Source organism: Dama dama, chromosome 32 (assembly GCF_033118175.1).
Source record: "Dama dama isolate Ldn47 chromosome 32, ASM3311817v1, whole genome shotgun sequence".
Taxonomy (NCBI): domain Eukaryota; kingdom Metazoa; phylum Chordata; class Mammalia; order Artiodactyla; family Cervidae; genus Dama; species Dama dama.
In genome coordinates, this window is record NC_083712.1 from 33,166,799 (window position 1) to 33,179,132 (window position 12,334).

The 12,334-nt window shown below is 36.1% G+C and overlaps 1 protein-coding gene across 4 annotated transcripts in view; it reads left to right on the forward strand.

Annotated features, from left to right (window-relative positions):
• The window catches only part of WRN (WRN RecQ like helicase), a 118,966-nt gene that overhangs the window by 84,720 nt on the left and 21,912 nt on the right, over positions 1-12,334 (forward strand). For all 4 annotated transcript variants that reach the window (XM_061134831.1, XM_061134829.1, XM_061134832.1 and 1 more), the window contains 4 exons: positions 3,824-3,965; positions 10,204-10,374; positions 10,452-10,549; positions 11,640-11,712. In XM_061134831.1, the coding sequence (XP_060990814.1) occupies positions 3,824-3,965; positions 10,204-10,374; positions 10,452-10,549; positions 11,640-11,712 (484 nt within the window). The remainder of the gene's footprint in view (positions 1-3,823; positions 3,966-10,203; positions 10,375-10,451; positions 10,550-11,639; positions 11,713-12,334) is intronic.

Consider the following 12,334-nt stretch of genomic DNA (forward strand, 5'->3'; position numbering starts at 1 on the left):
GCATAGACAATGAAGCAGAAGTAGATGTTTTGGTGGAATTCTCTTGTTTTTTCTACAGTCCAGCAGAGGATGGCAGTTTGACCTATGGTTCCTCTGTGTTTTCTAAATCCAGCTTGAATATCTGGAAGTTCTCAGTTCATGTACTCTTAAAGCCTAGTTTGGAGAATTTTGAACATTACCTTGCTAAGCGTGTGAGATGAGTGCAATTGTGCAGTAGTTTGAGCATTCTTTGGTGTTGCCTTTCTTTGGGGTTGGAATGAAAACTGACCTTTTCCAGTCCTGTGACCACTGTTGAGTTTTCCAAATTTGCTGGCATATTGAGTGCAGCACTTTCACAGCATCATCTTTTAGGATTTGAAATAGCTCAGCTGGAATTCCATCACTTCCCCTCTTTTTGTTTATAGTGATGTTTCCTAAGGCCCACTTGACTTAGCACTCCAGGGTGTCTGGCTCTCGGTGAGTGATCACACCATCATGGTTATCTGGGTCATTAACATCTTTTTTTTGTATAGTTCTTCTGTGTATTCTTACCACCTCTTCTTAATATCTTCTGCTTCTGTTAGGTCCATTCCATTTCTGTCCTTTATTGTGCTCATCTATGCGTGAAATGTTCCCTTGGTATCTCTAATTTTCTTGAAGAGATCTCTAGTCTTTCCCATTCTCTTGTATTCCTCTAATTCTTTGCAGTGATCACTTTGGAAGGCTTTTTTATCTCTTCATGCTATTCTTTGGAACTCTGTGTTCAGATTTTCTCCTTTGCTTTTCGCTTCTCTTCTTTTCTCAGCTATTTGTCAGACCTCCTCAGACAACCATTTTGCCTTTTGCATTTCTTTTTCTTGGGGATGTTCTTGATCACGGCCTCCTGTTCAGCATCACAAATCTCTGTCCATAGTTCTTCAGGCACTCTGTCAGATCTAATCCCTTGAATCTATTTGCCACATCCACTGTATAATCGTAAGGGATTTGATTTAGGTCATACCTGAATGGTTTTCCTTACTTGCTTCAGTTAAAGTCTGAATTTTACATTAAGGAGCTCGTGATCGGAGCCATGGTCAGCTCCCAGTGTTGTTTTTGCTGACTGTATAGAGCTTCTCCACCTTTGGCTGCAAAGAATATAATCAGTCTGATTTCAGTATTGACCACCTGGTAATGTCCATGTGTAGAGTTGTCTCTTGTGTTGTTGGAAGAGGGTGTTTGTGATGACCAGTGCATCCTCTTGGCAAAATTCTATTAGCCTTTGCCGTGTTTCATTCTGTACTCCAAGGCCAAACTTGCCTGTTATTCCAGGTATCTCTTGACTTCCTACTTTTGCATTCTAGTCCCCTGTGATGAAAAGGACATCTTTTTTTGGTATTAGTTCTAGAAGGTCTTATAGGTCTTCACTGAACCATTCAACTTCACCTTCTTCAGTATTTGTGGTTGGGGTATATACTTGGATTACACAGAAAACTAACCAAACTTATCACATGGATCACAGTCTTCTCTAACTGAATACAACTATGAGCCATGCCGTGTAGGGCCACCTAAGATGGACGGATCATGGTGGAGAGTTCTGACAAAATGTGGTCCACTGGAGAAGGGAATGGCAAACCACTTTCGTATTCTTGCCATGAGAGCCCCATGAGCAGTATGAAAAGAACAAAAGATAATGACACTGAAAGATGAACTCCCCAGGTCGATAGTGCCCAATATGCTACTGGAGAAGAGTGGAGAAACAGCTCCAGAAAGACTCAAGAGGCTGAGCCAAAGCAAAAACAACCCTCAGTTGTGGATGTGACTGGTGATGGAAGTAAAGTCCAATGCTGTAAAGAACAGTGTTGCACAGGAACCTGGAATGTTAGGTCCATGAATCAAGGTAAATGGATGTGGTCAAACAGGAGATGGCAAGAGTGAACTTTGACATTTTAGGAATCACTGAACTAAAATGGACCAGAATGGGCAAATTTAATTCAGATGACCGTTATGTCTACTACTGTGAGCAAGAATCCCTTAGAAGAAATGGAGTAGCCCTCATAGTTAACGAGAGAGTCCAAAATGCAGTACTTCTTTGCAATCTCAAAAATGACAGAATGATCTCTGTTCTTTTCCAAGGCAGACCATTCAGTATCACAATAATGCAAGTCTGTGCCCCAAAGTAGGAGAGGTTGATGTAATTTTTAGTATTTGGTAGGCTAAGAAATAAAAAAATAGGGAGCAATAGGTAATCTGGTCAATACAGTAACAAGTTTGATTTATCAATTTGTGGTATATAGAGAAGCCTGTATCAAGCAGTTAGAGTAATATGTCTAAGACATTTTTACTTCATGACCCACAGAGTTAATGATATTACTTGTATAGCACATGAGGCTACTTGAGTCTAGATTGTGTTCAGAACTCTACGGTCTGAAGGGATTAGCCTTCAGCACAGCTATAATCCATTTGCAACATCATGGCTGGGGAGCCCTGAATTAGAGACTACTTCTCAAACATAGGTAGTGCATTTATAAGCAGTGGTTGGCAAACTGTGGCCCCTGGACTAAATGCACTTGCAGCTGGTTTTCGTAAATAAAGTTTTCTTGGAACACAGACATGTACTTTTGTTTATGTGTTATCTGTGACTGTTTTGCAAAGTTGAGCTAAGTAGTTGTGACACAGAGATCATATGGTTCACAAAGCCTAAGCTATTTGCTGTTTGACCATTTATAGGAAAAGTTTTCCGACCTCTGTGTTAGACTGTTTCAAATTTTTAGTGTCTTGATATCAAACACACTACATTTTCTGGCCAGAATGCAACTGAATTAGAAGTAAACAGAGGGTAAGCAGAAAAATTCTCATTCATTTTGAAATTTAAAATAATATTTTATAATAACTCATCAATCAAGGGAAAACTTAAACTGGAAATTAAAACATTTTTAGAACTTAGTGGTAATTACAGTAATGTACACTACAACTTGTATGCTGCAGCATAGGTGGTACTTTATGGGATTTTGATAACTTTAAATACTCATAGTAGAAAAGAAAATTAATGAGCTAAGTATCTTGCTAAAATAGTTATTGTAGAGAATAAACCTAAGCATAACCTTTTTCCCCCAAATATATCTAGAATACTGACTATATTCTTATTGTTATTTCAAAGATATTTATTATAAAGAAAGTAACTGAATTAGGTAGTTGAACCATGTTAGTAGATTTTCTCTTAAGTTCTTTTGTTCTCAAAGTGCTGTAAAGAACTTTCATTTGTATTAATGATAATTTCAAATCTGCTTGAAGGATGGCTTAGGAATTTAACTTTTAGATGGTCTTAAATGAACAGTTTATCATCTTTGGTCATATTTTACAGTGGTTAGATTTTAAACTAATGATTTATTGCACAGGAGATTTTTTTGTTCAGTTCAAAACTTTTTTGGGGAGTGAGGGCAATAACCCTTTTTCTTCCACCAAAACCTAACACAAAAATCCAGCATTTATACAATCGATCAAGTGAAGCGCTTCAAGCTATAACCCTACATTTCTGCTTGCTTGAACCTTTTTCTCTTCTGTTTTTGATCCGAAGTACCTCCTGTGAAAATTGGGTTCTTGGGCACTAAGGTTTGAGAAACATCAAGATAACATACCTGTGATGCTGTGTTACAGGTTACATTTCATGTTCTATATACTTCACGTGCTCTTTGCTGTGTTGAATTTTATTTGTAGTTTCTGAAGCAGTTGGCACATTTGAAATGTTTTTTTACTGGAATTTTTTTTTTTTTTTTTTACAATTTACTTATTTAATTATTATACTAACTCTTAATTTCTAAAGGTACATGGCTTGACTTGACTTTCTTCATGTATTGTTTTTATTTAGATTGGATCACTGCTTTTCCCTTGAAGACTCAGATGATATGTTACAGGACTTTGGTCCACAAGCATTCCAGCTCTTATCTGCTGTGACCATCTTGGGAGGAAAGTTTGGCATTGGGATTCCAATTTTATTTCTCCGAGGATCTGTAAGTCTTCTTTTACTCCCATTATACTTTTCTTCAGAGGTTTGCTGTTTTGTGATTATAACTTTGGCTTTAGTTATCAGGAACTCAAGAGTCATATTAAGTTCCAGGTCAGCACTGCGTTCATTACTTTTGACAAAACCTGTGTGTATCATTAAGAATGCTTCCAGGCTGTCTGTCTTAGTTTATTACATTGCAGTCGGATGAATCCCCAGGCTGGTCTTTTTTGGGATAATTAAGAAAAGTTAACTTTCATTGTGTCAAGGGACAGGTAGAACAAATTTGTGTCTTTTGGTGCCCTGAAGAGTAGTAAAATTTTTGAGCATAACTTAAAATTTTAGTGATCTTTTGTAAATGTCTCCATTCAGTTATAATATGTGGTTGTATGTTTTTTCTTTCCTTCTGCTTTTTTTTATCAGAAGCATTTAAAATTTGTAGAAAGTTTTCTTTTTCTTAACTAATGAAAAAATAGTTAATTCAGCTACTTGGTTTTTTTTTGAGTGATTAGTGTGCCAGCATTATGCTCACAGCTGCAGGTACAAATGTGAGTAGGTCATGACCCTTATAGGCAAGGAGCTTTTTCTGTAGTCCTTTTGTTTATGTGATTTTATTCCTGATTTACAAGTCTGTAAAGTTAAGTTTTATATATTGATATGACCCTTATAGGCAAGGAGCTTTTTCTGTAGTCCTTTTGTTTATGTGATTTTATTACTGATTTACAAGTCTGTAAAGTTAAGTTTTATATATTGATATTAGTTGAAAAAAAAAACATAAGTGGGAGATAGAATCCTTTGCAACTGTGTATATTTATTAAAAATATACTAAAAGAGATTAAAATTCTCACTTTGTAGAATTCTGAAAATAATTTAGAATTTATTTTTTATTTGTTAAATTTTTTTATTTATTTGTTAAACTCTTAAATACCTCATGTAAATATTTACTTTCTGAGTTTTTGTTCTCTTTGGAAAGAGATTTTTGCAGGTAGTCAGTTGTGAAATATTTTTAATGGAAGATTGAAAGCATGTTACCTTCAGGTACTGATATTTTTAGATTCTGAATGGAGTTTAAAATTTGATTTGATTTGATTAGAAAGCTAATGGTAGAAGTGTTGCCTGAGGAACTTAGACTAGCAACTATGAGTACTGCAGTATTTTTTTATATAAAAAAATTCAAGTTGCAAGGAACAGATTAAATGTAATTGAGATCTATGAAAATTTTTTGTCCCTGTCATCCTCAAATCCTGTGTATCCCAGCTGAATGTATAATTTGTAAAAATTAGCCTTGTTTTAATTTGGTATAACCCAGCAGTATCCAGTATCAACAGATAAGTGGAAGTGGGCTCCTAGACAAATTTGAACTGGTCGCAAGAGGGATCAGATTTCACCTATTATTTAAAAACCAAGTCAGACCGCTTATAGTGACAGTCTCTTCTGGGAGTCTACAAATTAAGAAGTTTATTCTTTGTGAAATTTTATATTACCCTTGCTAGAGAAAGGTGTAAAACTTTTTAAAAAGTACCACTTAACGAAAATTTGTACACATTAACTACAGTGAAAATAAGGCAAGTTTTTTCTCTCTTATTTCAGAGATCTTGGCATCTACTGGGATATTATTTTAAAAATTATAATTGTATCTCCTTTGAGAATTTAGTGAATCGTCCACCTTACCTAATTTAGGAGAAATTAATATCTTTATAGGTAATTTTTATCTGTGCGATGATTAAACACCTTAAACTTGAAACTCTTTGAGTTTATTTAAAGAGATATTTGTACATGTAAAACAAGTATTTCAGCTACACATGATTTTCCTCTGTTACATAGATGTTTACAAATAGTATAAATGATTTTTCAGGCCATCCAGGTGTTTGTGAATAGTTTGAAATTTTTTTTTATTAATTTATTTATTCTATTTGGAGGCTAATTACTTTACAGTACTGTAGTGGCTTTTGCCATACACTGACATGAATCAGCCACGGGTGTACATGTGTCCCCATCCTGAGCCCCCCTCCCACCTCCCTCCCCATCCCATCCCTTAGGTTTATTCCAGTACACCAGGAAATTTTATTTTTAAAGCATAAGTTTTGTTGGAAAATAAATAGTAGAAACGTTGCCTAAGGAAATTTGTTTTAGGGGGTCTAGCTCACCATATAAAGAGATTTCCAAAAATCTTTCAACACCTTTGTGAATAGTATTAAGATATGCAGTTATCTTAATTTTTACAGATTAGAAAACAGATACAGTGATCAATTTGCATAATTAGGAGATTAAGTGAAACCTCTTTCCTGATCATATTATTAAAGTGTTGAACCTTATCATGGCCCCAGAATTAGAGAACACTTGATAGAAGATGCTTTGACTATATGCAGCTATTGGAAAACCATTGTTAGTTTTAATCACTCTTTATAATTTTCAAACTTTCTAGCAGGAGAGGGTTATCCATTTAATTTTCTGGACAAGTTATTTTATCAGATTGATATATATGCCTAGAGATAATGATCTTTACTTTATATTTTGGCTTGATTGTTCACATAGAACAGCAGTTCCAGAAATGACTTTTTTAAGCCCTGAAATGGTAGCTGTGAACTTCTTTGACTTGAAGGGACTGGGAAAGAGGCAAAAGGAAAAAATTGTTAATATAGACAGAGACTATGAACTTTGTACTTTAAGAACACAGGAAAATTAAAACCTCAGGAGTGAAGAGTTTATAATTGTTTTTTGGGTTTTTTTTTTTCTGCAAGTTATTAAACATCTTTGTTGTGTGTGTGTGTGGCTGTGCCTCAGGGGCGTGAGAGGTCTTAGTTCCTCAACCAGGGATTGAACCTCTGCCCCAGGAAACGCAAGTGCGGAGTCCTAGCCACTGGACTGTCATGGAAGAACCTAAACATCTATTTTTGTGTGAGGCACTGTACTCTGTTTTGTGGGGAATTCAAAGTGAAATTAGATGAAACTTACCATCCAGTATGGAAGATGTTACTTGAGAAGAAATGTGTATAGCAGCATGAAAAGAGATGAGGAGCAAATGAATAGGTTAAAGTACTATTCAAATTCTGAAGAGAGAGTGGTGGTTAGTAGCTGCAAAACTAGAGTCGTTTTTCCATTGTGTGGACACTAACAGTAGATTTGTGCACTCAGAGACGGATCAAGGGAAGAAGGCGTGGAGGGGAATGTGGCATTCCCAGCAAGAGGAACCTCCACAACAAGCAACTGTGATTTTTTTTTAAAGAAGTTAATTCAGAGAAGTGGCAAGTTTGTTTTCTGTATCATGATAGCATGTGTGTGTGTTCAGTTACTCAGTCGTGCCCGACTCTTTATGACCCCATGGACTGTGGCCCGCCAGGCTCCTCTGTCCATGGGATTTCTCAGGCAAGAATATGGGAGTGGTTTGACATTTTCTCCTCCAGGGGATCGTCCCAACCCAGGGGTCGAAAACTGTGTCTTCTGAGTCTCCTTTTCATTGGCAGGTGGATTCTTTACCACTGAGCCACTTGGGAAGCCTGATAGTGGTTTAAAGATTGGGGATATGATTGTCTTTATTCTAACACACATCCATTTGTTAGTAGGTTTCCACATTCCTTGATGCATCATTTAGTACCCTGATTTTTCCAACCTGCTTTTTATTTTTTATTTTTTCCATTTATTTTTATTAGTTGGAGGCTAATTACTTTACAATATTGTAGTGGTTTTTGCCATACATTGACATGAATTAGCCATGGATTTACATGTATTCCCCATCCCGATCCCCTCTCCCGCCTCCCTGCCCATCTGATCCCTCTGGGTCTTCCCAGTGCACCAGCCCTGAGCACTTGTCTCATGCATCCAGCCTGGGCTGGTGATCTGTTTCACCCTTGATAGTATACTTGTTTCAGTGCTATTCTCTCAAAACATCCCACCCTTGCCTTCTCCCACAGAGTCCAAAAGTCTGTTCTGTACATCTGTGTCTCTTTTTCTATTTTGCATATAGGGTTACCGTTGCCATCTTTTTAAATTCCATATATATGCGTTAGTATACTGTATTGGTGTTTATCTTTCTGGCTTACTTTACTCTGTATAATGGGCTCCAGTTTCATCCATCTCATTAGAACTGGTTCAAATGAATTCTTTTTAACGGCTGAGTAATATTCCATGGTGTATATGTACCACAGCTTTCTTATCCATTCATCTGCTGATGGGCATCTAGGTTGCTTCCATGTCCTGGCTATTATAAACAGTGCTGCGATGAACATTGGGGTGCATGTGTCTCTTTGAGATCTGGTTTCCTCGGTGTGCATGCCCAGAAGTGGGATTGCTGGGTCATATGGCAGTTCTATTTCCAGTTTTTTAAGAAATCTCCACACTGTTCTCCATAGCGGCTGTACTAGTTTGCATTCCCACCAACAGTGTAAGAGGGTTCCCTCTTCTCCACACCCTCTCCAGCATTTATTGCTTGTAGACTTTTGGATAGCAGCCATTCTGAATGGCGTGTAATGGTACCTCATTGAGGTTTTGATTTGCATTTCTCTGATAATGAGTGATGTTGAGCATCTTTTCATGTTTGTTAGCCATCTGTATGTCTTCTTTGGAGAAGTGTCTGTTTAGATCTTTGGCCCATTTTTTGATTGGGTCATTTATTTTTCTGGTATTGAGCTGCAGGAGTTGCTTGTATATTTTTGAGATTGATCCTTTGTCTGTTTCTTCATTTGCTATTATTTTCTCCCATTCTGAAGGCTGTCTTTTCACCTTGCTTATAGTTTCCTTTGTTGTGCAAAACCTTTTAAGTTCCAACCTGCTTTTTAAAGGGAAAGAATGGGTTGATAATTTCCATTTTTGAGATGTTGCCCCATAGAAGTAAAGACTCTTATTAGAGAATAATGATTGTTTAACTCTACCACCTTATTACACAATGGTTGATACAAAAGCCCAGAAGTTAAATGAACTGCCTCAGGTCGGCTTTGTATCAGAAGCAGGATGAATGACAGCTTTCCTAACTGCTGTTCTAGGGCTGTTTCTGTTTTATTATGCTGTTCACATGCAGTTTTAAATTTGTATTTTTAAGTTGAATGATCTAGAGGTACTAGAAGAAAGGTTTATGGTTGGTTACAATGTGTGTGTAAAATTGTGTGCTCCATAAAAATCAGTGCCCAAATCCCCATGTCCTCTATAGCAGCTTTCTCATCCTTTGCAGTTTCCTTCGTCTGTGGGTTAACCTGGAAAATTAAGTTAACTGGAACATATACGTAATAAATGGAAGATGCCTCACACAGAGGAAAAAATTGTTAGACATTTGTTGCTAAAAAGTATTCTGACTTTACAAAAGTGTTACTTGGGTACGTTTGGATTTCTAGTTGAAAAAGGAATATGGTTCCTTTAAGACAAAATGCTCTGTGTTGAAGAGCAGAAATATTTTCTGTGTGGGGATTGCCATGGAAACAAGGCAGTGTAAATGTATTCACACCACACACAGTATTCACAGTGATTATTGCTCATAAGAGGAAGAGACAGTTACCCCTACTGATTAGAAGAGCATCTTCTTACTTCATACTAGTAAATGTGTTCATTCACTTAACAGTGTTTTCTCCTTATGAAAGGGAAGACTAGAGGAATGATTTTTAAAGTCCAGATTGCTAATAAGTACTGGTCAGGCACCTTAATACCTTTGGTGTTATTAGTTTGCAAGCAATAGAATCTCCTACTGTAAAGGTAAGCCTCCAGCAGGTGTAGAATGCCATTACAAATGTTCCAGGAAAACTGACTAGATACTGACCAAGTCAGGGCTTTTACTTTTATGTTAAGGAATGCAGGTTAAGTTAAAGGCTCAGCTGTTAGCTCATAAAAAGAAAGTTAGTATCATGGAGCCAGGCTCTGTCCTGTCCTGGTTACTGACTTAATCTTCACAACATCCCCAAGAGATTGGAGTTGTTATTATACTTATATAGCAGCCAAGGAAATAGAAACATGGGTAAGTTAAGTAACCAACTTGCCCTATATCAAAAAGCTAGTAAGTACCTATGCATTGGGAAATGCTTGTGATTTTTATATGAAATTTCCCACCATTTTTTTTTTTTAAGCAGAAAAGGAACACTATTTTAAGTTTTTTTTTTTTTTTTGTGAGTTAGGTATTCAGAGCAAGTAGGATGGGTATAAAAATTCCATGGGTTTTTAAAGCTGAAACTTAAGTATTAAAGCCAAAGAATCAGTAGATGGTGTTGTGTTTTACTTCTCCTGTTTAATGAAATAAACACTTGAAGTTTTATTCCCAATTTCAGAATTCTCAGCGTCTTGAAGATAGATACCGCAGCCACAGCGTCTTTGGTACTGGCAAGGGCCACACTGAGACTTGGTGGAAGGCTCTTTCCCATCAGCTCATCATTGAGGGATTCTTGGCAGAAGTTCCTGGGTATAGCAAATACGTAAAGATTTGCACCCTTACAGAAAAGGTAAACCATGCAGAAGTCTGCCTGTTTGATTTCATATTCTCACTGTGCATTAAAAAGAGTCTTCTTGTGTTCAATAGGGTAGAAACTGGTTTACTAAAGCCAAAACAGAATCTCCTCAGAGACTTTACCTTCAAGCCAATGAAGAATTGTGTCCAAGGAAAGGTTTTCTACCAAGGTTCATTTTTCATTTTTTCTTTTAAACTTTCAGGTTTTTATGATTCATTTTATGCCAATTTGCAGGCACCACATGGGGTGAAATGAATAAAGAGAATCATTTTTGCATGCCTCTTTTAGTGTTTGGAGGTGGCCGTCAGTAGGGAGAAATAAATCATAGAACACTCAGAAGGTGTTCTTAGTGTATATGAAGTAGTTGACTATACTATTTAGAAAGCTGCTTATAGCAAAGGGAACTGTAATTGATATCTTGTAATTAACTGTAATGGTAAAGAATCAGGAAAGAAAAAGAATGTAGATTTATACGTATATTTGTGTAGAACAGAATCACTTCACTGTCCACTTGAAACTAACACAATCTTGTAAATCAACTATAATTAAAAATAAATAAAAGAAGCAGCATTGAGATCAATGTGGAAGAATCCATATGCCATATTTCCTTCTTCTATATAGAAGATGGGAAAGGAATACATGTGTTGTTGCCTACTTTCTAGTACTTCTATATTATGATCATTTTTCAGTTTTTTTCTTTTTTTTAAAAAATGAGATATAATTGAAATACAACACTGTGTAAGTTTGAAGTGTACAAGTATTGGTTTGATACATTTACATATTACACTATGATTATTGGATGGCATCACCAACTCGATGGACATGAGTTTGAGTAAACTCCGGGAGTTGGTGATGGACAGGGAGGCCTGGTGTGCTGCGGTTCATGGGGTCGCAAAGAGTCAGACACGACTAAGCGACTGAACTGAACTGAGATGATGGCAATAGTACATAACTCATTATTTGCACATAACTTTTCTGTGTAGAGAACAATTAAGGTTTAGTCTCTTAGCGACTCTGAAGTTTATAATACAGTATTACTGACTAATCACGATGTTGTGCATTAGATTATCAGTTTTACTTTAAAACTTAAAAAACTTTAAAAAGCTTAAGGTCTCTCGGGGTGGTGGGGAATTAATTTAAAAACATCATCAGTTCTAAAAGAGTAATATAATCATCTGCCTCTCTAAGAGTAGAGGTGTGATGATTCATATATTAAATAATTACATTTTAACATTTGAGATAATTTTATTACTTTTCAGTTCTAGAGCTGTATCTTCAGGCACTGAGGAACATGTCTCTGATCAAGTACCAGTTAAATTAACTTCAGAGAAGGTTTGTTTTTGTTAAAGAGATGTTTCTTATTTATTTCATTCTTCATTGATGCAATTTCTATTTTAATTTTTATTTCCATTGCATTTCCACTCAAATTAAAGAGGAAGATGCCATATATAGCAGGACATAAAATTTGGAGAGAGAAATGATATGAACAGAATAAAATATGCAATCTACGATTTCTGGGATTAATAGAACAGTTAGAAGTATTTGAGCAAGTAACTTTCTTTTTCTTTTATGCCTACTTCATAACTCATTTTGTTTGGAGTCTTTTTTTCCTTAGCAATTATGATACTTTTGGTTGAATGTTCTCATTAAAGTTACACACACACACATTTTCCTGCTTTGTTTTGGATCTTAGGTAACTATTACAGATTAAATACTTATCCACAGGCAGACTTCCACTAATTAGAATACTAGGGTGATGGGGTGATGGACAAATGAATTAAATTTTCTGGTGAACTTTTTCTGCTTTATTAAAGTATTCAGATTATAATTAAATCATTTTTATGACTTTGGCTCTTGCTATGCCTCTAAAAATTCTTTTGATCACATATTTTCTGTAGATTTGGAAGGAATGGGATATTATATTGTATTTCCAACTGTCTTTAGAACCCTAGAA